This window comes from Pseudopodoces humilis, chromosome 9 (genome assembly GCF_049639895.1).
Source record: "Pseudopodoces humilis isolate 2021_Gansu_Grassland_sample_001 chromosome 9, ASM4963989v1, whole genome shotgun sequence".
NCBI classification, from domain to species: Eukaryota; Metazoa; Chordata; class Aves; order Passeriformes; family Paridae; genus Pseudopodoces; species Pseudopodoces humilis.
The window spans coordinates 24,771,029-24,796,194 of record NC_142208.1 but is presented as its reverse complement, the minus strand read 5'-3'; the positions used below and the strand labels follow the sequence as shown (position 1 = coordinate 24,796,194).

At 40.6% G+C, this 25,166-nt stretch overlaps 2 protein-coding genes across 7 annotated transcripts in view; one reads left to right on the top strand and one right to left on the bottom strand.

The window, feature by feature from the left end:
• Positions 1 to 2,144: 2,144 nt before the first annotated feature.
• LOC102106672 (glutathione S-transferase omega-1) lies at positions 2,145 to 11,186 on the bottom strand. 4 transcript variants are annotated; one of them, XM_088059641.1, is made up of 8 exons: positions 11,147 to 11,186; positions 10,353 to 10,435; positions 9,834 to 9,909; positions 8,601 to 8,709; positions 6,897 to 7,119; positions 5,819 to 5,920; positions 2,952 to 3,058; positions 2,145 to 2,687 (listed from the first exon to the last, which is right to left on the bottom strand). In XM_088059641.1, exons 4-8 carry the CDS (start codon positions 8,657 to 8,659, stop codon positions 2,534 to 2,536), a joined length of 645 nt encoding a protein of 214 aa, XP_087915767.1. In that variant the 5' UTR covers positions 8,660 to 8,709; positions 9,834 to 9,909; positions 10,353 to 10,435; positions 11,147 to 11,186; the 3' UTR covers positions 2,145 to 2,533. The 4 variants fall into 4 exon arrangements, with proteins under 4 accessions (XP_087915767.1, XP_087915766.1, XP_087915768.1 ...); XM_088059640.1 differs by lacking the exon at positions 10,353 to 10,435; XM_088059642.1 differs by lacking the exon at positions 11,147 to 11,186 and having other exon boundaries at positions 10,397 to 10,434.
• A 112-nt stretch (positions 11,187 to 11,298) lies between these two features.
• CFAP43 (cilia and flagella associated protein 43) overlaps positions 11,299 to 25,166 on the top strand; it is a 42,303-nt gene continuing 28,435 nt past the window's right edge. For all 3 annotated transcript variants that reach the window (XM_088059639.1, XM_088059638.1, XM_088059637.1), the window contains exons 1-7: positions 11,299 to 11,393; positions 13,356 to 13,609; positions 14,425 to 14,521; positions 17,256 to 17,423; positions 18,350 to 18,500; positions 22,907 to 23,057; positions 25,007 to 25,069. In XM_088059639.1, the coding sequence (XP_087915765.1) occupies positions 11,347 to 11,393; positions 13,356 to 13,609; positions 14,425 to 14,521; positions 17,256 to 17,423; positions 18,350 to 18,500; positions 22,907 to 23,057; positions 25,007 to 25,069 (931 nt within the window). In that variant the 5' untranslated portion in view covers positions 11,299 to 11,346. The remainder of the gene's footprint in view (positions 11,394 to 13,355; positions 13,610 to 14,424; positions 14,522 to 17,255; positions 17,424 to 18,349; positions 18,501 to 22,906; positions 23,058 to 25,006; positions 25,070 to 25,166) is intronic.

Sequence of the window (25,166 nt, the reverse complement as noted above, 5' to 3'; positions counted from 1 at the left end):
GCAAAACATGGAGCAGAAGGTGACTAAAGACTGTACTTACTGTACAATCTGATCCACAGAAGGCTTTAAGGAGAACTCTGACCAAAGGGGAGAGCTGCTCATCTGCTTGATCCTTTCCTTACTGACTTCCATCTTTCTCTTCTGCTGACCAAAACTGAAAATGAAAATGGCTCTTTCACACCCATCCACTCTGAAAGGAGAGAGCCAGTCCATTCCACATAACTTGTCTTTTCCTTTCAAGACTGGGCCAGTATTGCATATTCATTACCACATTAGAAACACTTTGCCTGAGGCCTGCATTTCTTGCTGTGCTGTAATGAGTTCAAGACCCCAGCTGTCTGCTTGGGGATTTAGAACATAGATATTTAATAGTAAATTATAAGGCAGAGTATTTCATTTTACTTTTGGTTTTTTGCTGAAGTAGCACATTTATAATGGTACACTACAGCCACTAAATAAAGATAGGGAGAGAATTTCTTTCTGTTCAAATAACACAGTATCTGGGTTACCACGGTCTGGCTAGAGCCAGTTCAGGTTTTGGATGCTGATCTCTGCTCTTAACCTATTACTGGAGCTCCCTAATTGTCACACACAGACAAATAACACATTGGAGAAAACTGTAACATATTTCTAGCACTATCCTAACAACTTTTAACAAGCCCTACAGAGAGCAGAGCTGCTAATAAAACCAAAATGCTCTGCAGTTAATTTTTGGAAGTTTGCCACTGAAATCCCACCAACACTACTTCAGAGACATTGGATTTATAAAGCTCAAACCCTGCTTTCATCTAATGAAAGGGCCTAGATCCACATCCTGACAACACTTCACAGCTCTCAGCTTCCTCTGGGTCCTCTGACAACCTATGAAACATGTGTAGCATCGCATCTCAACTGGAAACCTTTTAAAAAACTGCAGTATTATGGAAGCAACAGCAGTACAATTATTATTTCTCGAAGTAGTGCCAGATGTGTTTAAAAGCCACAAAGATAAACAGGAGGAGAAAAGCTGCATAGTTTGAATTAAAGTTAGCAAGAGCATAAACAAGCGCCTCCAATAGCCATAGGCTGACTTGTTCCTGCTCATTCTTTTTTCCTCATCAAATTCTCTGTCCTACATGACGTTACACAAGCATGCACCACCTCAGAGCTACTGTGCCAGGGCAGAAGATGTTACAGGAAAAAGATCAGTCTTTTCCTCCAGAAAAGCTCCAAGACTCCCGGTATCACAATTACCATGAAATTCATGAGCCACCACATCCTGCTATGCTACCTCACCTCACTGCAATGGGAAGCAGATGGGAGCAGTCTTGGCTCTCTCATGACAACCACCTCAGCCCCACAGGAACCACAGCCCTGCCCTTGGACACGCTGCTTTGCCTTATTTCTTTCTGTGTGCTAACTCCCTGGAATTATGGTTAGTTTGGGTTGCTAGTGGTCTGACAGACATACAGAATTGAGCAACATCAGAATGAGTCATGGATGTGGGCAGGAAAAAAGAAAAGGGAAAAAAAACAGGAGAGGAAGTTTTTCCTGTGACTGCTTGTGATTCAAATAATCTTGTCCCCACACTGCTGTATTAACATACAGGATAGCTCCAAAGATGTTCAACTAAAAAGCTCTGATCCTGCCACTTACCTGATGAAACAGAACACACTTTCCTTCACTAGCAGCCAGACATCACCAGCATAACATTCTGACTAAACTCCTTTTACTTCTGTTCTCTCATTTTACCTACACCTCAACAAGCAGAGCAATGCTTTAAATTCTGAGAAGAGAAAATAAATGTCCTTCTGCTCAGGATATTGTTTCTGTTGGCTTTACTCCTTACTCCAGCCTTTAGGTTAGAACCTGGAATAAACACACCAGTACTGCAGAAGGGCAGAGAAGGATTATAACCATACACTCTCTGCAAGCTCTTACTAGATGGTTCCTGCAAACATGACTTCAGCAGGGGTAGGTGGGCAGGGCTGCAAAGTGAATGTTTTGGCAGTAGAGCTGTCTGAAGAGATAACCAGTCTGCAATAGGAATCATATCTTAACTTCACATGCCACACTATGTTTTAGCCTTTACAATTCACTGCTTCTCTCTCTCTCTGTATAACCAGTCCAGTGACTAATAGCTGCCCAGAAACAGGAAAGAAAAATTGTTTAAAGACAACATTGCTTGCTTTTTATTCATTTTCAAGACACCGGTACAACAATTTTTAAATCAGGTAACATCATCAGTTCAGGGACTGCCCACTACAATGCCTACAATGAGGCCAGAGATCACAGACCATCACCTCTTCAGTAGAGACATTTTCCTTTATGCAGTATTCATGGCCAACAATGACTTTCCATCTCCTGCTTGAAGCCAGCACATCCTTCCCCCAACAGGAAGGAGTGGAGTTCACAGAAGGTTTCTCAACTTTTTCAGCACAGATTTATTCCCTGTTATGAAATGCAACCACAGAAGAGCCCCAACCAAATTAAACTGACATCCCACACTGAGAAACAGCACTAACACTTCAACCAGTATGTTCCTACTGGCACCTCAGAGCCCATAATCACATGCCTCAGGGCTGTTCTGCAGATACAGCTGGAGGTAGTTTTTGTATGTCTGTGGGTCAGTTATTGTAGCCTTGATAGCTGGGTCCTCCTTCATGGCCTCCATCCAGCGCTGGAGCTTTGGGGTATGATTCAAACAGCTACAGGAAAAAGGAAGAGACTGAGTAACGCAAATGGAAAATTTGGAGGGCATCAAGGAAACAAAACAGCTTGAACACTTCCATTTTTCTACTTTCTCTGTCCCAGCACAATGTCCAGTTTAGAGCAGGATGCTTACCCCAAACTGCAACACAATACAAGCTTTCCTCAGCAGCCCTCAAGAGTGGCCCACTGCTACAGTGCACACCAAGAATATTGATGCTGAGGCACTTCAGAACACACCAGAAGCCAGGCAAAGTACTCACTCTTTCAGCTGGAATGCTTCCAGACGTTCAAACCACGGCCAGATCATGTAGTCAACCATTGAGATTGAGTCCCCACCATAAAACACCGTGTTGCGTTTGGACAGAACCTGTGGAGGGTGAGAGATGTCAGCTGCCCCCCAAAGGAAAAGTGCAGCAGAACACTACACAAAAACCCCACTGCACAGAGGAAGGCAGGCACACTACAGGGATCAGTGAACAAATGAAGGAGATAGTCTTTCTCTTGTGCACCCAGTATTAGCAGTCAAAGCTAGTCAGTACAGTTAAGCTTAATACTACAGCTCAGCTCTTCTCCAGAGGTTCAAAAACTGTCACAAAATATGAATCACTAGCAAGCTGCAGCATGTGCACAAACAGAGGAGTTCAGCACAGAATGTTTGTGACTTCTTGCTTGTCATAAAGCATAAATGGCATAGACTAATTGAACACAGCAGCACACATGCATTTCTTGAGCAATAAATCCAGCTAAATTTATCATCCTGCTAAATTAGAGCACCATTTTAGCAGGGACTCTTCCCATGGCAGTTGAGACCCAAGTGGTGTCAGGGAAGCATTTCTATCATTAGATCTCAAACTGCATTTGATTCTAGGTGCAAAGGCAACAGGAAGCAAGTGTAACTTACACCAGAAAGAGATCCTCCTCACAGGTCAGCACAGAAAGCAGGGCCACAAAGCATGCAGCAAGTTCTCCTGTTATATTTATGACTCCAGTGCATTTTTACGTGCCATGGTCATCCAAGTTTAATATGCTTTAATGACCCTCCAGAGCTTGTTCTTTTCTTTCATTAGATTAGTGTCTCTATTTTCAGGCATTTTGGAGTTTTAAAGGTGGAACTCAAAAGACCTTACAAATCTTGTTCTGTTTGGACACACACCACCCTATACACTCATGGCATTTATTCCCTGTCCCCCTGATCTAGTAAAAATTTTAAAACAGCCCTTCAGGAATCACGGAGCTGTTTGAGCTCCCAGGTGTCTGGCAGAACCAGCAGCTGCACAGGGGCAGAGATAGGAACACAGCCCCCTCTGTTGGGCAGCAGAAATCGAAAAACAGAAGTGTTCCAAAGTACTTCCCCTCTGGGAATCTCTTGCAATACACTGAGGGAAGTTCTTACGGCTCTGCTCTGGCCTCCCATGCACAGCTGACCATCAGCTACTGTTGCAAAATCATTCAGGGTATAGTAAAATAGAGACACTGAAGGAACATCAAGTTATTTCGCAGTATTAATCAAGCAGGAAGAAGGTTAATCCTTTTGGAATCAGACACAGTGTGTGCCCTTGTCTCTGATGCCACGCTCTGACATCCAAGAAAACACTGAATTTCATATAACACCATGAAAACAATTGTTAAAGTTAAATAGAAAAACTAAAAGTGTAAATGTGTAGATTAGAGAGTTTTCTTCAGTCACTGGGTGAAAAAGTTAGTTTAGAGTTTAAGCTAGTTTAGAGAGCAGAAGACAAGATGGAGGATTTAGGGTGTTGTCTCTTTTCCTTCTTTCTTCTTCTAGAGGTTTTTAGGTAGTAACAGGTGATTGGATAGAAAATGTCACAGTGCAGCATACAGGTGATGATAGGTCATTGGGTCACTAAGAAAAATAATTTATGTGTCTATTGTTAATTGTGTAAAACTAAGTCTAAAGATAAAAGAACTGCATTTTGTGCTATTAAAGCCTACTTGAGCCAGGCTATGGGGGTTGAACTTGTGCAAAAAGTCCAGGGGGGACTGCCAAGTCTTTTAATTATATATGAATAAACACAAGGAACAAGAACCAAACAAGCCTTTGGAGAATCTTTCCTGAAACAGAACTGAGATAAAGGAGACTCCCCATGAGGGAGTATCCCAGAGAAAACACGGCCCTGAGAAGAAACCAAAATCCCACAGAAACAAGTAGTAGTAATATAACAAATCCCTCTTTAATGTTTAATACATCTGTATTTCAGGGAAGTGAAACACACCACTTTCCCCAGGAACTCATCATCTACAGTAATCTTGCCTCAGTCTGATCAGATGGACCAGACTACTCTGGAAACAGTTGTGTTTTGGCAGCCCAAGGGGATGGGAAAGCAGAATGCACCAGACTGTTAGGAGAACTAGGAAAGTACTAAAATATTATTGGCAGCTTTGCACCAAAACAGAACTATTCCAGAGGAATGCTTCTTCACTGATCCACCCAAGCACTGGCTATGGCTGCTAAAGGAAGAAGGAACAGGTTTATGACAAAGACAAGTCCAACAGCTGTTCAGACTAGCCAAGAACCATTACTAACATGGACTGTCAAGTGGCTAATACAGAATTAAAGCCACCTGACACTTAATGGAGCTCCACTGAAGTTGCATTACACCACCAGTAGCAGAACATGGTCCAGGGCTGGATTTCTACAAAGCACACATTACATTCTGCTTCCACCCACCCCTAAAGATAAGCTCCAGAATGCAAAAGGTTTCATGTCATCACCAAGGTATCTGCACTGCTTTCAGCACACATGCTCTTCAGCAAGTCAGACTCTTCAGCCCTTGCTCTTAGTACATGCTGCAAGGTCTCCTTCACTTAAAGTAGAACAAAGATATCCAACACAACAGCAGTCCACTATAATTCAAAAATCTCTACAAGTCTACACAGTCTTTATCATTAAAGTTTAGTTTAACTAGATAAAGTTCAGTTTTGCTACTTGAAATTTATTCTAATGGTGCTCTTGTGCAACCTGGGCTGAGGGTAATAAATTGAAAGATTGTTTCTTCTTGTAACTACCAACTGAATGATACATCTAGGTCCAAAGGCCACAGCATGAAAGGAAAAAAAGGAACATATAAAGGCTGGTAATCTGCTCATTATCATGAAATACTCTCACCTCTTCAAGCTTGCCAAACTTTTCAGCAATCTCTGCTTTCAGTGCAGTGGTGTCCTGTCCATCTTTGACTGCCAAAACATGCTTGAAAAGCAAGGGTGTTATCTATATAAAGGAAAATACAGCGTTTTTAATGCACCTATTACAAGAATACAAGTTAGTCACTCAAAGCTTAAAATAACTTAGATGTTAAGATATTAAATGCAAGTTAAATCTTAAGAGATTTGACGTTAAAGAGTTACATAAAGTCCATTGATAAAAATCTTCTATACTTCATAATAGGCAAGCAAAAGTCCAGAGGAAGAATGAATACAAACAGTAAGGAATTTTAATCTTGTAATAAGAAGAGAATAGTGAAGAGTGTTTCCCATCTGCACATTTTTATTTCTTGCAACACACTTCCCTCTTTCCATTTGGTCTATTTACAAAGACCTATTGCAAATATATTCTCCCTCTTATTTCCCTACTTTGTCCACATTCCTTTGCATCTTCTGCTTCTTTCTCTCCTGTCTCATATCTAAGTGACTTCTTTCACTTCCTAGACTCCTCAAATCACATGCTAGTACAGAGTTTAATTCCAGTCAACCAGCTACAACCCCAAATGAGAGCCAAAACCAGCCTTCCTGCAAAGTCCCATGTTTACAGCCACATGCCATCTCTTGTCAATGGTTTTAGGCTTCCTCAGGCACTTCCCACATCCTGCATTCACACAGTACTTCCTAAAGAAAGGATCAGAAAAAAATACAGCTATTGTCACTTCACAGATCTCACATATTCAGCTGGTTTGGTCTGCTAACTTTTGCTCTATTGTAGGATGCTCAAAACCCTACCTCAGTCATACAAACTTGCACTTGCTTGGATGCCTTCCCGCATCCATCCTTGCACATTCAGAGCAATTCGGAGACACAGTGGATTATATGTGCTCACAGCAAAAGGCCCCAAATATCCCCTTGCTTATTTAAATGCTCATCCCAGACACAAAACCTGCCTTAAAGGATGAAAGCAACATCAGCAACAGAGCTGCAGTTTTTGGTGCAATGGTGAAGTCAGAAACACAGTTCCACTCTGTTCCACACAGTACCTTTGAGAAGTCTTCCAAGAGCATCCTCTGACAGGCTCGCTCATACGGGTCTGAAGGCATCAGCTTCTTCCCTGGAAATGCTTCATCCAAGTACTCACAGGTGATTGGGGACTCCCAGATCAGCTGGCCCTTGCTGGTCTCCAGAACAGGAACCAGCCCAGAGGGGTTCTTCTCAAAGTACCAGTCAGGTTTGTTCTTCAGATTGATGTTGATTATTTCATGGCTAAAAGAGCAAAAGAAACAACACCCAGACAGGCTCAGTTCTGATCCAGTCTACCTCATACCATGGTAAAATGCAGTCACCTCAATAGTTCAGTACTTGAGAGGCTCAGCCGTCAAACCTCTGTACTTTCCTGTTTTCTTTGAAGTTGTTTGCAGGATTAATCCTTTGACACAGAAATACTGCCACACTTTACTGGAGACAGCATGCACTGACTTGCTATGAGTTGTTTGCAGACAGTATACGTGTCTTTTATTAATTTAACAAGCACCCAACTACCAGACTAAAAACAAAGATTAGAACTCAGCACACTTATCACATTTGAGTTCAGGGGCAGTCTAAGAAAGAAGCAGTTGATTACAAATGAGCTACACCCCAATTAAAAAATGCACCTGAACCTTAAGCTGCCCTTACACCACAGAGCAAATCAGGAGAGCATCCTTCCTTCTTCCCAACTTATGGCCTCATACGGAACAAGTGCTTGGGGTAAAGGCAAATAGCTATTGATAAATATATATATGGGAAATATGTCTATATTTAGAAAATAGAAGTTAGATGCCGAGTTATATGTGTGATCCCAGAAAATTCTTAGTAAGCCCAAAGGTCTGCTAAACACAGCTAACCTTCAAAACAACTGTGAAGTTACCAGAAGGCAACTATCACATCCAGGTAGCCATAAAACCCCTCCAAAATCACTACGCAACAATAAACCTCCCAGCTCCAAAATCAGTCCAAAGACATTAAATAAAAACAGAATTAAACTGACCCAGAATTTGATTGCATCTGCTCTTAAAAAAAAAAAAAAATCCACATAAAAAAAACCCAAAACAGCTAACTCTCATCTTACTATCAAGAGACCTGTTAGCAGTCCCTATTCTAACATGAACTCCCAGCCCTATGTTGGTTAACAAACCACTGGCAGGCCTTGGAAGAACCAGAAAAAGATGGAAAAAATAGGTAATTTTATTCTGTACCTGACGGAGACATTAGACCCTACTCAAGAATGCTGAAATGACATGACTCATTCGAAAAAGAAAAACCACAAGCACTGAACTTCGTTAACTTACTACAGCACCAGAATAAGACAATAAGGAACACCACACATTTCCTCGTTTAAAAAGGTCAGTCACTCACTAGTGCGTTTTGATGGGCAGTGACAACAGAAACACCGAATATTCGTAGCTTCCAGAATTTTCACGGCCACTCACATCAAAAAAAACCAGCATATGTTATGTCTCTACTCACATTTACTCAGGGCAAGCTATCACAAGCCATAATTATAAAAGAAAATCAGCTTGCTGTTTTTACTTTGGGCCTTCATGCAGCCGATTTCACACACAGCCTACTTATTCAAGCTTTAGAGCAAAATCACGCACAGAAAGCCACTCCATCATTTCCGCTCAGGGATGTTTAATTCAGGAAATCAAGGCAGCTAGGCCCGCCTCTTGCTGGCTGCGGGCTCTGGGGTGCGGGCAGGAGCTCACCTGATGTCCTTGGCGCGGAGAACCAGGCGCGTCCGCTGCGCGAAGGGGCAGAAGCGCATGCTGTAGAGCCGGAGCAGCCCCGCGGGCACAGGGCCCGGCGCCGCGCTGCCTGAGGGGAGAGGAGAGCGGCTGTCACTGTCCGGCCTGTCTGCTGAGCCGGCACTCACCCGGCCGGGGAGCTGTGCCGGCCCCGCGGCGCTTACCCTTGCCCAGGCTGCGGGAGTGATCGCCCGACATTCCGACGCGATGGGCTCCGAGCTGTGGCTGCCCCTCCGCAGCGCCCTGCCCCCGGGCCGCGGCACCGCCCGCCGGGGGACGGGTGTCCGGCCCCGCCTCTCCTCCCTTCCCTCCCTCCCACCGCCCCCTCGGCCCGGGAGCGCCGCTGACCCCAAGAGCTTGCCGCCCTGTTTAGATGCTCTCAATGCTCTCCCTGTCTCTCTGTTTACAAAGAGCTGCACAATCACCTCTGGCATTCCCGTGGGAACGGGACACCCACGGCCGAACTCCACCTCCCGGGCCAGTGGTATTTATAAGCAGTACCAGGTTCCCCTCAGTGCCTCCCCCTGCATCACCTACCACCCTCCAAAATCCCATCCAACCTCACCTTGAGGGTAACAAGAAGGGTTTATCTCTCCTGCAGCTGTTCTGCACCACAATAAAAACCCCAAGAGGAGACAATAACCCAACAGACAAGTTAAAAAGGTAGATTTAACTTAATTACTACAGTGCATTTATAGATGGATTCATGCTTGCTTCTGCAAACAGGAGCTTTGTGGGCGCATCACTGTGTGCATAGAGCAAAAGAAAGAACCAAAGCACAGACTGAAGTCTTTGTCCCTTTGCGCCCTGTTCACTTGAGATTAGGGCACCAGGGCCTTCCTTGTACCAGCTTTCCTTGTAGTATAATAACAGAAATGGAGGTGCTTTCCTCTTAATGATATTCACACAGTGTCCAAGCTGATCTCTGACCACAGAGGTAAAGTGATTCCCTTCCTGTGGCTCCACACACAAATCTTCTGGTTGGTGTTGTACAGTAATAGGAAACAGCACATTTGTAGGGACCAGTGGGCTGGCACAACTCTTGCCAAAGGGAGGGAAAACCCCGGCCCTTCCCAGTAATACAATCTCCTCTGGCTCCCAAGAGGATAATAAAGCATCCCAATCTCCCAAGGCTAATAGAGCATTCTCCAGCCTCATCAGTGGATCCATGCTTGCACAGGCAGCGAGTCCTACCTGGTTTGGTTTTGTCACTTGAGTTGGGCCTCAGACAACTGATCACAACGACCAATATTTTCTGTGGTGATCTCACCTGCAGATAAACACCAACATAGTCACTAGTAACATAACCATGACCTTGACACCATTATCCATTACAATGGAGGAACATGATTTTTGTTGAGTCACTGCTGCTTGATTACATATATTAAGCAGCTCAGCACAGAAAGGGAGTGGTAATTTGTTGCACAAGTCTACCATGCCCTCAGCAAATACAACCTACACATAAGGTGTTCTTTGCCAACAACACAATTTCTCCCTCCATAAAAAAAAACAAAACCCAGCTGTGTTAGAGGACACAGTCCTTATTCCTCTAAGTACCTATCCTTAGGAAAGGCTCAGAAAAATTTTGGGTTATGAAAATAGAGGAAATTAAATTGAAATTTCTCATAGCAATTACAAAACACACAGGCAGCCTGCTAACTCACAGCCTGGAGACAGGCATGTAGGAACTCAAACCAGCATCACAAGACCTACATGGTACAGTAGGCTCTCAGAAGCACCAAAGAAAATAAACCCACTTCCTCATTCTCTCCTGGTGTTGCCTGGCATGCAGGTGTCTGTGGAGACAAGAGGTAAAGAACAGGTTTGTCCTGCTGCCTCTGGACAGAAATGCCACTTTCCCTTCATTGCTGTTTAGCACTGCGAGTGCATACTGCCACTGTACAGGGAAGTAACAGCAAGCTAACACAACCAAGACACTATAAATAACAATCCTCCCTTAGAAAAGGAAATCTGTTTTTTAAATACTTGGAGGTTCTTACTGTGTTACCAGGCTAAAAGCTTCAAGTACAGAGGGAAAGGCTGCAGCTGTACTTTCTCCTTCCCTGGGGAAAACACCTCAGCTCACTCTGAAGCTGGAGGAGTTTTATTGTACACAGTCCAAGAACTTTTGTACCTTACAGAATTACAGAATCATCAAGGTTGAAAGAGGCATTCAAGCTCATCAAGTCCAGCTGTTACCCCTAAACCACATCACCCACCACCAGATACAGACTCCTCCTGAACACCTTCAGGGATGGTGACCCCAGAAAGACAGAAGAGGTAATGAGGAAATAGGTACAGCTGTCCTGCAATGAGACAGGCAGATGGCACTGGACCAGGTGCAGGGACACACAGGGCAACCAAGAGACAGAACCCACGTTCTCTCCCCCGAGGCTGATGCACTCCTGCACTTGATTCAGCACCTGCTTAGACTCAGCAGCAATGATTGCCCATGTTAAAAGGTCCCAGATTGCAGTGGCTCAGGGGGCAGAACTACCCCACCTTACCAACAATAAGATCTCCTACAAAAGCCTCACGCCTCCCGCTACCCAGGTAAGAGAAGGCATAACCTACTGGGCTCTTAAATACCCACCCGTGCTCATTGATTGGCTGGCGCAGGAGGGAGGGCCAATCAGCTGCTTTCTCCGAGCCCCGCCAATGGCGGCCGCCGTTGCTGTTGCCAGGGCACGGGGGTCTCGCGGCGGCGATGGCGCCGGGGCCTGCCCCAGCTGCGGAGGCCGCGCTGGAAGTGAGGTGGGGGCGGCCGGCACTCCCCTCACTCCCCTCACACACTCCCGAGCCCGGGTGGGGTGCGCCGTGTCCTGCGCTGTGCTCACCCCGCGGCGGCTCCTTGGATAGGACGGTCAGACAGGGAGAGGAAGGGAGGCTGCGCTGTTGGGGGCTGTCAGGACTGCGCAGGAGGAGAGAGAAAGAAGCGCGGGCACAGATGACAGCATTACGGAGTCGGGCGGGTTCAAGGGGCACAGTGGGTCATGGGGTCCAACCTCCCTGCTCAGGCAGGGTCATCCCAGAGCATGGTGCATGGGATTACATCCACACGGTTCTGGAAAGCTCCAGTGAGGGAGACTCCACAGCGTGTCTGAAAAAAACCTGTTCCAGTTCATGGTCGCTTGCACAGTAAAGAAGTTATCTATCTATCTATCTATCTATCTATCTATCTATCTATCTATCTATCTATCTATCTATCTGTCTGTCTGTCTGTCTGTCTATCTCTTTTATATATAACAGCCTGAGCCCTTGTCCCCTTAGGCCTTTACTGGATGTATAGGAATGATAAATTGCACTGTCACCCCATTAACTTATCCCGGTGTACAAGTTTTCTAGATTCCATTTTACTTCCACAAACAGAAGTTAGAAATACTTAATTTCCACGGATTCAGACCTAATGCTGCAGAAAAGCAAAGAACTAGTTCTGTAAGCCTGTTCAGAGAGGTCTCATGTGCCATGGTACCCCATACAACCTGCTCTTGTATGAAGGAAGGCCCAGAAAAACATTATCAGCTGAAATATCTCCTCTGTTGCCATGGCTTTCATGGCACATTGTCAGTGCTCCCACTCCTCTCTGGCTCCACTTGACTCCTCTGTAGCAAAAGAAGCCAGGAGCAGAAACTCTTCAGAAAAGATAATGGGAAGTTATTGCAGGACATAAATTTATCTCAAGACCAGTAATTTTAAAACATTCCTAAGTATGAGAGTACTGAGGCTTTAGTACCATGTTCTCTGAAGAGTACAAAGGATCAGCAACTGAGCTGATTTTATGATTGACTTATGTTTGTGAAAAGAGTGTAAAAATGCTTCTGGTCATTGCAGAGAACAAAGGTCTCTCCCAGTCAAATTCTCCGATTTGGAAAAAGATCACAGATGGTATGTTTCTGAATGATGATTCAAAGAGAGGATCCTAACAGCATGTACAGAGGGTATCTCTTACACTGCTGGAACTTTCCTGCCATGGTACCAGCAGCCTAAACTGACATCCTCACTTGGTGGTAAATGCAAATCCCTTTAGTAAGACAACTCTGATGTTTCTCCACACACTTTTTGAAAAGTAAAAACATCTGCAAGCAGTTATGAATTTGTTGACATGTAAGTTCATGAACAGACTAATCCTCGGTAATTTATTTCAGTCCTTGTGTAACACATCCTGTTTACATTCCAAAGGTTTACCATCTTAAAGTACTGGAGTCTTTAAAGCAGAACAGTCCTCCTGGTTTGCTTCATTTAAACAGAAGTTGTACCTTTATATTTTTTATTTTAAGTGTATGAGATGAACAGTGAAAGTGCAAAAAGGTTAAGCAAACACAGCTGGGTCCCAAGTATAGATTGTACCCTTGCAATTCAAACAAATGAAGCTATGCCCTTTGCTGGGATATGTGAGTACGAAACCAGAACCTGTGAACTTGGCTGACTTTATTTTTAGTGAAAACTAAAAGAAATAAAAGCATCTCTCCATGTCTTTATGGCAGTCCTTTGTGCTCCATCAGGGTAAGATTGACTGTATGTTTTTGGAAACACTGAACTAGTAACTCATAATACCAGATCTTAGTTGTTGTGGTTTTGCAACACTGATATGAGGATGAGCCTAACAAATCCCAATCATCAGTTCAGGTAACTTAGGCTACAACATTCCCTTTTGCACAGTATTTTGAGAAATGCTTGTCTGATTAATGTTTTAACATCCAGTTGCTCTATTTTCAGTTGGGTTCAGGGATTCTCAAACAAGAACTTGGCCTTTGTCAACAATCAAACTGTCTGCTACCCTTGTGGTAGTTACATTCTCTTCCTGGACATCAAAACAAAGAAGACAAGAGCAGTGCAGTGCCAGAGTGGCCAGGTGGGAGCCTTTGCAGCAAATGCCAGCAGTCAAGTGGTGGCCTTTTCCGACCGGAAGCTGAATCCCCTCATACACATCTACACTTTTCCAGAACTGAGTAAACTGACAGAATTAAAAGGTAGTGATGTGGTAACCCTCATCATCATAATTTCATTAAAACAATACTTTAATCGTCAGTTTCTGAAGTTGTGGGGCTTTTTTTATAAGACTTGAAAAACAGAGACTGTTTGTCCCTGTCACAGGACATGTGACAAGGAACTGCCTCATGAAGAAATTCATAGAAAGCAGTGGAAGGAATTTTCCACTGCACTACTTTTACTTACTTTTAAGCTAGGGAGGAATATGACCATGCATAATGAAGCTAATTTAAAAGGAAAAGAAAAGGAGTTAAATGGAATTAGTTTTAGGAAAATGTAGTCAGAATAAGTCATACTGCAGTAGACTCCCAGGCAGACTGCTGACAGCCAGAGGAGAAATCTGGGATGTGAGGGATGAGGGTTCTTGCAGTTAAACTTTGGAGTCCAGAATCTAATGTATGTTTTTGCCTCCTTCATGTAATTTCTCTCCTTGGTTTAGTTGCTTACCCTATTCATGTTTCAGTTCCCTTGCCATTTAAATGAGGATCATGATACTTGCCTTTTCATGTATATGAATAAAATTATGACTGCAAAAAATTTCATGGATTTGGAGAAAAATACTGTACAATTTCAAGATATTATTGGAAAGAAAATTGAAAAAATTCCAAGCAATGATATATAAGGAACATTTTTATGATCAAATCAAAAGAATAATCTGCAGTGAAACAAAGAAATCAAGGGCTTGAAGAATATTTAGAGTTAAAATGGATATAAATGAAGTGAGAAGAGTATCTGTGGTACTATCAAATAAAGTCTGGGACAATCAAAGACCATGTTCTTCATTTTTCTATTTCAGGTGATGTTAAGCTGGACTATACCTTGCTTGCATTTAGTTTTAGAGGCCCATATCTGGCCAGTTACTCTTCAATCCCAGAGTTTGTTCTTTCAGTATGGTAAGAGTAAAAAAAATTCTCTTATACCATTTGTATTTAATTCATATTTTTGTGTGACTACTCTTATAACATAGATTAAGCTAACGAATGTGGAACACATACTGGTTTCCTTAATCTCTTTTGTTTTTTTTTCCTGACTGATCATTGTCTGCAAACTTTCTGTACCAAAATTGCTGTTTCTTTTCTAGTATTAGTAGACACTAGTCAAAATGGCTGTTAGCAGTAGCAAAATTATCTTTTACCTTCTTCCAAATTTTGATATTTGGAGTGCTTCCAGATCTTCCAGCATCAGTTAATTATCTGTTCACTGTTGGAAGTTGAGCACCATGCTGTTTGTGGAAGACAGTTGCCTGTTGAAAAGAGGAAAAGGGTTCTAAAGCTGATTTGCACTGGTTTGTCCCCATGGACTGTTCAGTGGTCCTCTTAATTACTTTTGCTTGATCTTAGGTCAGGCTTATAATTTTGCTCAGTGATTACACTAACTTGGATCACTGGGTTGGATCATAATTTTCTGCTTATTGATGTGAAATATAATGCAGCACAGGTACAGAAAGGTAGAGTATTTAATATTCTAATTGTACTGTAAAATACAATTCTGCTCTTGCCTCCATTGCCAGCCAGCAAGCTCCCATTGACTGTGGAGTCTGTGCACTTCAAAAGAAATGGGGAGAGTGGAGTAGGAGAAAGGCAAGGGAGGACATGTAAGGAATAGTCGGTATAGTCTCAGGTTACTGAAGATCTTTTCTTGTACAATTATAAGTGAAGATGCAGAAACTCCTGGAATTTCAGAACTTTGGTAATGAGAGTAGATACTATTATGGATGCCTCTTCTTTATCCCTTATGAAGAATAATAATGTTTGCTGTGAACTCTGATCATACACAGTAGTTCAAGAAGGATGTCTGTGTATATCACACTGGAAACCAACACAGGCTCTGACAGCTGACACACTTGTAACACACATGGTTCAGTGTGTTCATTGTGTGCTCTTAAACAAAAAAGCACTATCCTGAAAGACTTGTCTAGATTATTCTTAAAACAAGAAATACCTAGAAATGTTTAAATGCTTTAAAGTAGTAGTGATTTCCAAGGCCAAACAATTTTAACCAGTTTGAATCAGGATGTTACAACTATCAGCAGGTAGTTGTCATAAAAACCATCCTAAGCCACAAAGAATTTAGTAACAAAATACAATTACATTAGAATATTAAGCTTAGAATGTGTAATAATTTGAACAGAGGTGTTTGAATTTACTGTGAAATCAGGACCTTCATTTTGGTGATTGGATTATAGTGTGCATTTATTGAAGATATTTGTATGTACAGATGTCAGAAATCACAGTGTTGAGCATTAGATGTCATGTCTATATGACAGTTGCACAGCCTCAGTATTTTAAGCAGCTAGTTTGGAATCAGAGGTATAAGAGATGTTTTTAAAGATGTTTGTCTCAAAATATAAAGAGCTTGTGGATAACTAAAAGCTGCCTTTCATCTGAGATATTTTATCCCTAATATTTATTCTTTTCTGTTCAAAGGAGAAACATAATGTCAGATTCCTTTTCAGATATGTTTCACCATAGTTTCAGATCTTAGTGAATTATCTACTATAAAACCCTGTTGGTGTTATCTGGTAGGTATGAGACAAGAACATGCTGACAGATCTTTAGAAAGCAAGATGTGCTCCAATCTTTAAAAGTCAGAATTTTAATTTATAGCTTCCTGTAATTTTAATGAGGGCTACTGCATATGTGTGAATAATTCCCTTTTGCTGCATATGCTATAAGTGTTAACCATGGTTTGCTTCGTGATCATTTCCGTGAGTGAATTTATTACAGCCAGGCTAAGGGGTTAAACTGAATCCATTTACAGCAGTGTATGCATTTTAGATTTCTCAGCAACACTGACAAATACTAGAGCTATAAATGTTATTTAGATTAATAGTCAGTTAGATTGTCCAATAAATTAAGAAACAGTTTTAACCATTTTCTTCAAATGATGTTAATCAGTTCTTGGATAGCACCTAAAAATGCAAATGCCATCAAATATTATTCTGTATATTGAAAAATATGCAAATTAGATGAGGAGAACATAAAATAGGTTGTACTGGACAAAAGAAAAGTCAGCAGAAAGCAGATTCCCAGGCTTCTCTTAGCTATACATAACAGCCCTCCCCCAAACTTTGCTCTGGTTTGTGCCCAGGTTTGTTAATACAGCCATAGCTTGTAGGTCTGCACTCACAACACAATTACTGTATTACCTAGGTAATTAATCCTTAGATAGTCATAGACTGAATGTGGTTTATTTCCTCATTATCACACCTTCCAGCTGCAAGCATTACAGTCATTATGTTACAGATTGGAAAAGCAAGGCTGGGGTGCTGAAGAGTTAATTGTTTGGGCCCATTTTAGTAGTCACTGATGGAGCTAATGAAAAAAAAATCCATTTCTCGTGACCATTGCTCTTTTCACAAAAGGGAGTGCCTGAAAATGCTTCTAAAATGTCAGTTATTCAATCATTTTCTAGCAGTAATAATTTTACGTGTGGCTAATTAACCACATCCTTTGCATTCTCAAGAGGACCTTACTTGTTTGACAGCAGAAATTTTTTGTCAGTGACAAAGTATTTGTTTTCTAAACTGGATCTTGAACACCAGTCCTAACCACATCCAGACCTTTGGCTTCAATGTTTTTTTACCTGTTTAACAGATTTTATTTTCTTTTATTCTCTGTAATGAAGGAACTGGAAAGAAAATATCCTCCTGTGCAGTAAGTCTCAGCCAGGGATAACAGGAACCTCTCTGAGTTTTAACCCCATGAATTGGCAGCAGCTGTGTTTTGTTGCTGAGAGCTCTGTTACCATCTGGCGTGTTGAAAGGAGCAAGGACGAGCATCACCTTACAGGACAGTGAGTGGAACACCCCTCAGGCTAAGAGCAACGTCTACAAGCACATTTTAATAACAAAGACTATCAACACACTTCTATTTGCAAAGGATTTAGTCCCACTTAGTTCACCTAGCAATTGCAGTCAGTAATTGCTAAATTACAACCATTATAAATCTGTCTAGTCAATCAAGTGAATTAAATTTATGATTTCATGTCTTAGTACTCACATGACCAGATTATACACACTATGAAGCTAATACTAATCAGCTGCTTTGGCAGCCTTGATCAAAAGCTGTGTGACTGAATAAAGATAGTGCCTGGACTCCTTTTCTGTAAATTTGCTATATTGAGCATTGCTTTTGTAGCTATGAAACCATCAAATTTGGATCAAATTTTTCCTAGTAAGCATAGTTAAACAGTATCTTGTTGTTATCACAAATTGTACCAAAAGCAGTATCAGTTTTCAATGTGATTTCCAACTTCTGTGGCTAATTTACAGTCCAGAGAGGATGCCTCAATCAATGCAATTCACTGAGCACAGTAATACTAGAATTTATTTATGCCAAAATGTTTTTTGAGGTTGGTATAAAAGTAGCTTATATCACTCAAGTTGGAGTCGTTGACATATAAAACCTATGCTTCTAGATGGCAGCTGCTCTACCATTCCCACCTGTGTTTAACTATTAATGTAATCAACATGTTGCCACTTACACAGTTACATTAATGAAAGTATAAACAAGGCCTTAATTTGTGATCTGAAAAAAATACTGAAGGGTTTTGTGCCTTTTGGCATTACAGAATGCATATGTAAATACATAGGCATACTCACTTTTCCTCCATTACTTTTGCAGAAATAAAACCTATTTTGAAAACAGCTTCTACATTTTGTATCAGCATTTACTATTCATATTTCTTATCTTCAGACTGTATCTTTTGCCTTTTCACAGCCCCGTGGAACTCCCTGATGATTGTGGGGCCGTGAGTCCTCGTGAGGAATTGTTTTTCCCACCTTCTCGTAATGATGATCCATACTATGGCCCTGATTTGCCAGTTTCAGCCGTTGCTGGACTGGAAGGAGATGAAGCAGAAACATTTGTGGTAGTTACTGAATTTTTTTCCTTTTTACCATTCCAAGTCATACTTTCTATACAAATAGGTGTTAATAACTTCATAATTCTAATGCTTATTAAATAGGTACAACCCAGTAAGTGGATCTGTTACCTCAACAATATTTTTGAAGTCCATTTTGCCAGGAGACTGAGAAGGCACAGTGCTGCTGCACGGTGCAGTACAGTGGTGGGATGTCTGACATAGGTCCTAGCACAGTCATATATCTGTGCAGTGGAGGTTTGGATCTGTGTCCCAGAAGCAATATGAAGTGTGTCAGCATCTAACTGTGCCCAAGCTAAAATGACCTGCTGAAAACTTGAAAACTTATTCCCATGCTAAACTGATAGGAACCATCACTTCCTTCCCTTTGGGTTTGTTTTCTTTTTGACATTGAAAATGTCTCAAGCTATGGAAACATTGAAGGCTTTTTTCCAGCCATTATTTACTTCTTATCCTCCCTTGAGATGCCTCTTTTTAGAGGCTTCAAAAGTGTTCTCATTTTGTTTGAAATTTACTTTCATGTGACTACCAACTAGAAGTGTGAAAACATTTAATTTGCAAATCTGGGATTCTCTTCTAAGATTTGGACCATCAGTTTCTATTTGCTGGCTTGTGATATATATGAGACACCAAAACTAGAATGCATAAGATGACACTGGCATTATATACTACATCTTCACAATGGACAAATGGGAGTTCTGTATTAGTGTACGAAGTAGAATCAAAAAACAAAACCAGGAAATTACATTTTCCTAATATAATCTTCTTTTCGTTGCCTCCTGCTTTCACAATGGTAGAGGTTTTTAACTGTGTAACTAGTTTCCTATGGTTTTCAGGACAATTAAGAACTATAAAAAATATCCTTTATTGATTCTAAATACATGTGAACTGCTCATATTTGAAATCACTTCGAAAGTGAAGATAATATATGCTCATCTAGGGCCTTGCCATTCTGCCTTACTGTCTCTTAGGTTATATGCAGATGATGAAGTCTGCAAAACCACTTTGTTCTTTATTCTGTAAAGGAAATACAAGAAGTATTGGAGAAAAAGCAGTTCCTGTATTAGGTCTGGGAGGCTTAATACAATTTGCCCTTGAATGGATGTCATTCTTTTCAATAATAGTAGGTTCTTATGCCTGAACTTGTAGAACCATATTGTGAACTTTTCCACATGGAAAAGTTGTGCTTGCAACCATATTAGATATATCTACTTGAGATCTCTATAGGGTCTTAGCATTTCCAGCTGCCTTCAGAAAAACCTACATTTCTTTTTAGCATCTTCAATGTGATTATGTTCTCCTTATCCATAGAAATATTTCTGGAGTAAGAGTAACCTGTTCAGATAGTCTTCACTGAAGATTTCCTTTTCTTTCAAACTATATGGTAAATATTTTGATAGTTATTTACTGTCCAGTTTTCTTAGATGAGTATATTTTGGTTGTCAATATTGGTAGGTAATGAACAACAAGTTATTTAGAAATGAAATGTTTTTTTCAGAAATACAGGCTCTTGTTCCTTTTGTTGTGGTGGTGGTATGTTGTTTCCTGTGCACTAAACTGTGAGGTTCTACTCATAGTTTAGCACTGGGAGGCAATGCATCTGTTTCTGGCATGTTTTCACCTTGCTCCAGGATGTGGTAGCTGAGTACTTTTTTTTTAGGACTTGGATTTATTGTGCCTTACAGCACTAATTCTCTCCAGGCATGCCTGTGCACATAAACTCCATCTCTAACTGAGCAGAAAAACTGAGCACTCTTAAATCTTCTAAGTCCTGACACTGGAGGGAAATCACATACTTATGTCCTGTCAAGTTAACCACTTCTTTCCAACACCCCAGCCCTGAAAAGCAAGCCCACTGCCAGTCCACTTGTTTGCTTCTTGGAAGTGTGTCAGTGTTCCATACTCCAGCAGACTGGCTATGTACCCGAGTGTAACCACAGCGGGGCAGCAGAGGGAAAGGAATTGAAATATCCTACAGCTTGCCATCCTTCTCTTTCTTGCATGAGATTTTTCTAGATGACAGTCTTTTAAATGTGCTTTACCACAGAAACACAGAATGCGCTGGGTTGGAAGGGCCCCACAAGGATCATCGAGTCCAACTCCTGGCTTTGCACAGAGCCATCCCCAGGAGTCACACCCTGTCCCTGAGAGTGTTGTCCAAACTCTGTCAGCCTTGGTGCTGTGACCACTTCCTGGGGAGCCTTTTCCAATGCCCAACCAGCCTCTGGTGAAGAATCTCTTTCTAGTGCCCAACCTGAACCTCCCCTGATACAGGCCATTCCCTTGGGTCCTGTCACTGTCACCGCACAACAGAGATCAGTGTCTGTCCCTCCTCCTCACAAGGAAACTGTAACTACAGTGAGGTCTTCTCTCAGTCTCTTCTTCTCCAGACTGAAAAGACCGAGTGACTTCAGCTGCTCTTTATACAGCTCCCCATCTAGACCCATAACTATCTTCCTAGCCCTCCTTTGGATACTCTCTATCAGTTTATTATCTTCCTTATATTGCAGTGACCAAAACTGCTCACAATATTCAAGGTGAGGCAGCACCAGTGCAGAGCAGAGTGGGACAATCAAGCCCACTTGAATCGATTTCATCTCTAGCACCAATTTTATTCCATTGTCTTTTTATAAAACATTTTGTGGCAAGGATCCATCATGGATTTTTTTTTTTCCCTGATGAGGTGCTGCTCAAAAGGGAGAGAAGTTAAAAACCAGACAGCATTATTATTATTATTATTATTATTATTATTATTATTATTATTATTATTATCGTTGTTGTTGTTATTATTATTATGCACCACCATACCAATGCACAGTCCAAGAAGCAACCTGGTTTGGGATTTACATAATCTCATCCTACGATTGGTATATTTTTATGTATAAAGACAGTCATGGCAGCAGCTGCATCAAGGAACACTGCAGAAATTGTATTTACCCAGAAAGCTTCCGTTTTGCAGAAGTTCAGGTACAAGCTTCCCAGAGATTTGTGATGTTCAAGCTTTATAAAATCAGTGAAAATGCCTATATTAGATGTTTCTCTGGGTGATGTAAAGTCCTATTTGCTATAAATTTTTTACTGTCAGCCATATTTGATTTATAAAGTAAATATTAATATACTTTATTTCTGTAACATTTTTCCCCTGAGAAACTAAAAATGCTTTGTAAGCATAAATAGAATGTAAGTTACTTGCCCAGAACCATATAACAAGGGCTTGGTATATTTTGCTAACGAAACGTAGGTACTTACGAATCTCTGTCCTGTGTTTTCATCACAAGTCCATCCATATTCCTCTTTTTATAGAACCTTTAGTGAGACAGCAGGTGTTTTACAGAATTATAGAACCTTCTTTTTTTTTCAACCATCATATTGTTTAGTGATCCTCACCACTTCTGCACACATGCACAGTGATTTGAATCCTCTCTTTTAAATGTTCTCCCAAAGTTTTCTTGTGTTTTGTCCACTTCTTCCCCTCCCTGAATTCTCTTTAATCTGGTTCTTTCTGACATGGTATTTTTATGACCTCTGTTACTGCTGTATCTGAGCAGGCCACTCTCTGTCTTTAATAATATTTGCTGGAGAAGTTCTGTTCTTTGTATTTTATGGAGGACAGATTTATGAGAGTTATTTTAGTGAAATGAAATCCAAGGCACATGGGAAGTCCATGTCAGGGATATTTCTAGCAGTTATTTGCAGAAGACACAAAGATTGACAGAGCTGTTTTACAGAGCAATTTGGATTATACAATAAAATAAGCTATTCAAACAAAATGTGTTTTAGTACTGCCTGATATGCAAGAATCACATGTTCACGTTTTGGCTATAAAGTGGAAGAATATTCTAAAAAGCAGTTTGAAAGACATTTGTTGTGGTGAGGTCATAATAAGCAACCATTTAAATTGGGGCCCTTATGACATTTAAAGAACCCTCTAGGGACTCACTGTGTTAAATTTCATCATAATTCTATCATTAAAAGTTTGGGAAATGCCCTTGTTATGGTGGTTCAATATCTTTGTGAGGATAGGGAAGATACTGGAGGGATTTCTAAGCTAGAGATAAAATTGTAACAGATGCAAGTGCTGAAGAATAAATACATATAAATGCAAATTTTAAAAAATATAGGTTTTAATTGAAAATATAATTTATCATATAAACAAGCTTCTAGAGAAGAAGTGAGTTCTCCACCACTGTCTTCAGAAATACTTTTTTGGAGAGTGTTCTTTGTCAAATTACTGGCTTCAGTGAAGAAATGACTGAACAAATTAATGCTGATGTTAAACATGATGTCAGACTCTATGAAGTAATGATTTTTTTTTTCTTCTATTGAAATGTATATAACAGCTTGTATAGGTATTTGTCAATTGTTGACTAAAGTTGTTTATTTTCATGTTTTAGCCTAGAAATTGTGTTAAGAATTCAGTGCATCCCACTGCCCACTGCTGGACTGCAACCTCAGAAATATACATGGGCTGTAAAGAAGGATATGTTTTGGTAATTGATGCTGAACAATACAGTGTTTCTGTTCTTCAACAAAAAGCTCCACCTGGTAAGAAATAGCTGAGTGTGTTTCATTCAAGCAGAGAAGAAAGTAGATAGGTGAAAGCTTTTTGTGCTTTCTTCTGTTCTTCTATTGGGTATCTTACAGAAATTATAAAGCTGTTTTGTAGAACCCTATTTTTTTAATTAGTACAGTAAACATATGAGAATGTATTTTGATATTCTGTGGGGGTGTTTTTAACACCCAATAACTGACTTTCATTTTTCTTCATGGAAAAGAAAAAAACCCAAAAAACTGTAAATACATCAAAACTTATAAAATTAACTATATTTCCATGAGTCCAGATCTTTTTAACAAACCCTACTAGATTAACATTAAACTATTAATATATCAGCTATTAATAGTAGTACTAATAGCAGTACTATTTTTACTATTAATTAAGTACCAATAATGTATTTTATTTTGCATGGAATGTTGGATGGTCTTCATTTGCTGTGTTAGATAAAATTAGAAGTGATCTTTGAGGGTTCATGAATCTTCAAAAAACAAAACTGAAACAATGTGGCTTCATAGCATTCCTTAGTGCCAGCTCTCACATAGAAGATTTCATAATGAAAACAAGGCTGCAAACACTGCCAGGCTTTACTGCAGAATGTATGAAGCATAGAGTGAACAGAAAATATCTTTGGTTTCAAACAAAAAAATCTGGTTTTAATTTATTCTGGGATAGGAGGACCTCTGATTGCAATTCACCAGCGTGGTTTGTGTGCCCTATATGTATTTCCACCTGTCTTTTCTTCATGAGGACCTTTAGCAGGCTATGACTGACTAAAGTTTCATGTCAAGGGAAGCCCATTTCGGACCTTCTTTTTCTGAGAATCTTGACATGTCTCCTCTGCTAAATGCCACTACCCTCTTCTGCCCATTCAGAGGGCTTCTAAATGGAGGATGCTGAGACACAGCCAGCAAAAATTGTTCCTTAGGCAATCTGCACCCCATTATCCTTTGATGGGATGGAAGGTGTCAGACCTATGGTGTACATGAAGTTCATACTTTGGTCAGGCCTAGAAGGAGTACTGGAATATACTTCTCCCTAGCATAGAGCTGTTTCCCTAACAAACACTGAATTAGTGGTAATAGATAATCTGGTCATTTTATTTTCTTCTGTTTACGTATATTACATGATTTTTTTAAGCTACAGCAAGTACCCCAACTTCATTTTTGATGGATAACACCAAAATTAAAGGCTGCTTTTAAAACAACCTAACAAACCAGCATTATTTGAAACTATCAGACTGTTAAATTTAGCAAATCAAGAATTGGAAATCATCAAGAAATAAAAACCTGAGGTGTGACCAGAACTGTTTTTGTCAGTTGAGTAGAAGCAACAAGAATATTGGCCATTTGGGCTTTTTCTTGGCCTGTGTGTTCATCTTTGAGTCCTGTCCTAAAACTGTATAACAAAATGCTCTCTATTTACACTTGTATGCTGAAGCTTTTGCTTAATTTAAAACAGCCTGCAATCTGTATCTATTTAAGCAGAATGCTTCATTTCATGGCCAGCTTTAAGCACTTGCTGAATTCCTGATAAGGTGTTACAAACAGAATCATAAGCAGCCACAACATTTCACTTAGGCATTGCTTTCAGAGTGGCTGAATTTTCCTTGTAAGTGTATAAAAAAAAATATTAAAAAAATCATTGTTAGAAATAAGGACACCATAACTTGGTACTAGAAGGAAAATAAATCTGTATCTGAACCACTCTCCATGCCAAGTCCATGTTATCTCCTTTTCACAGCTGTAAACTGAATAACAGAACTGTGCCTGCTCATTTGCATAGATGGCAGAAATGGTAGATACTGAGGAAGAATGCACATTTTTCATTTAGCATTTTCATTTAGCATACTGAACCTGGCCTTTTTGTGTGAAATACAACTGACTTGTATTGCAATATTGACCTACAAAGTTGACATTATAAATTGTTTTCTTTTGTGCAGAGTTCATGCAGAAAATAGCAGATGTGGTGTCCTATATTCGCAGAGAAGTGCAGAAAAAGAAAGGTATTTCCATGTTCAAATGAAGCTAATAGATTTTTAGGCAGCACTGCTGATGTCTGGGAGTAATAATATGTGAGTACAGCTGGAAGCCACTGGTTAG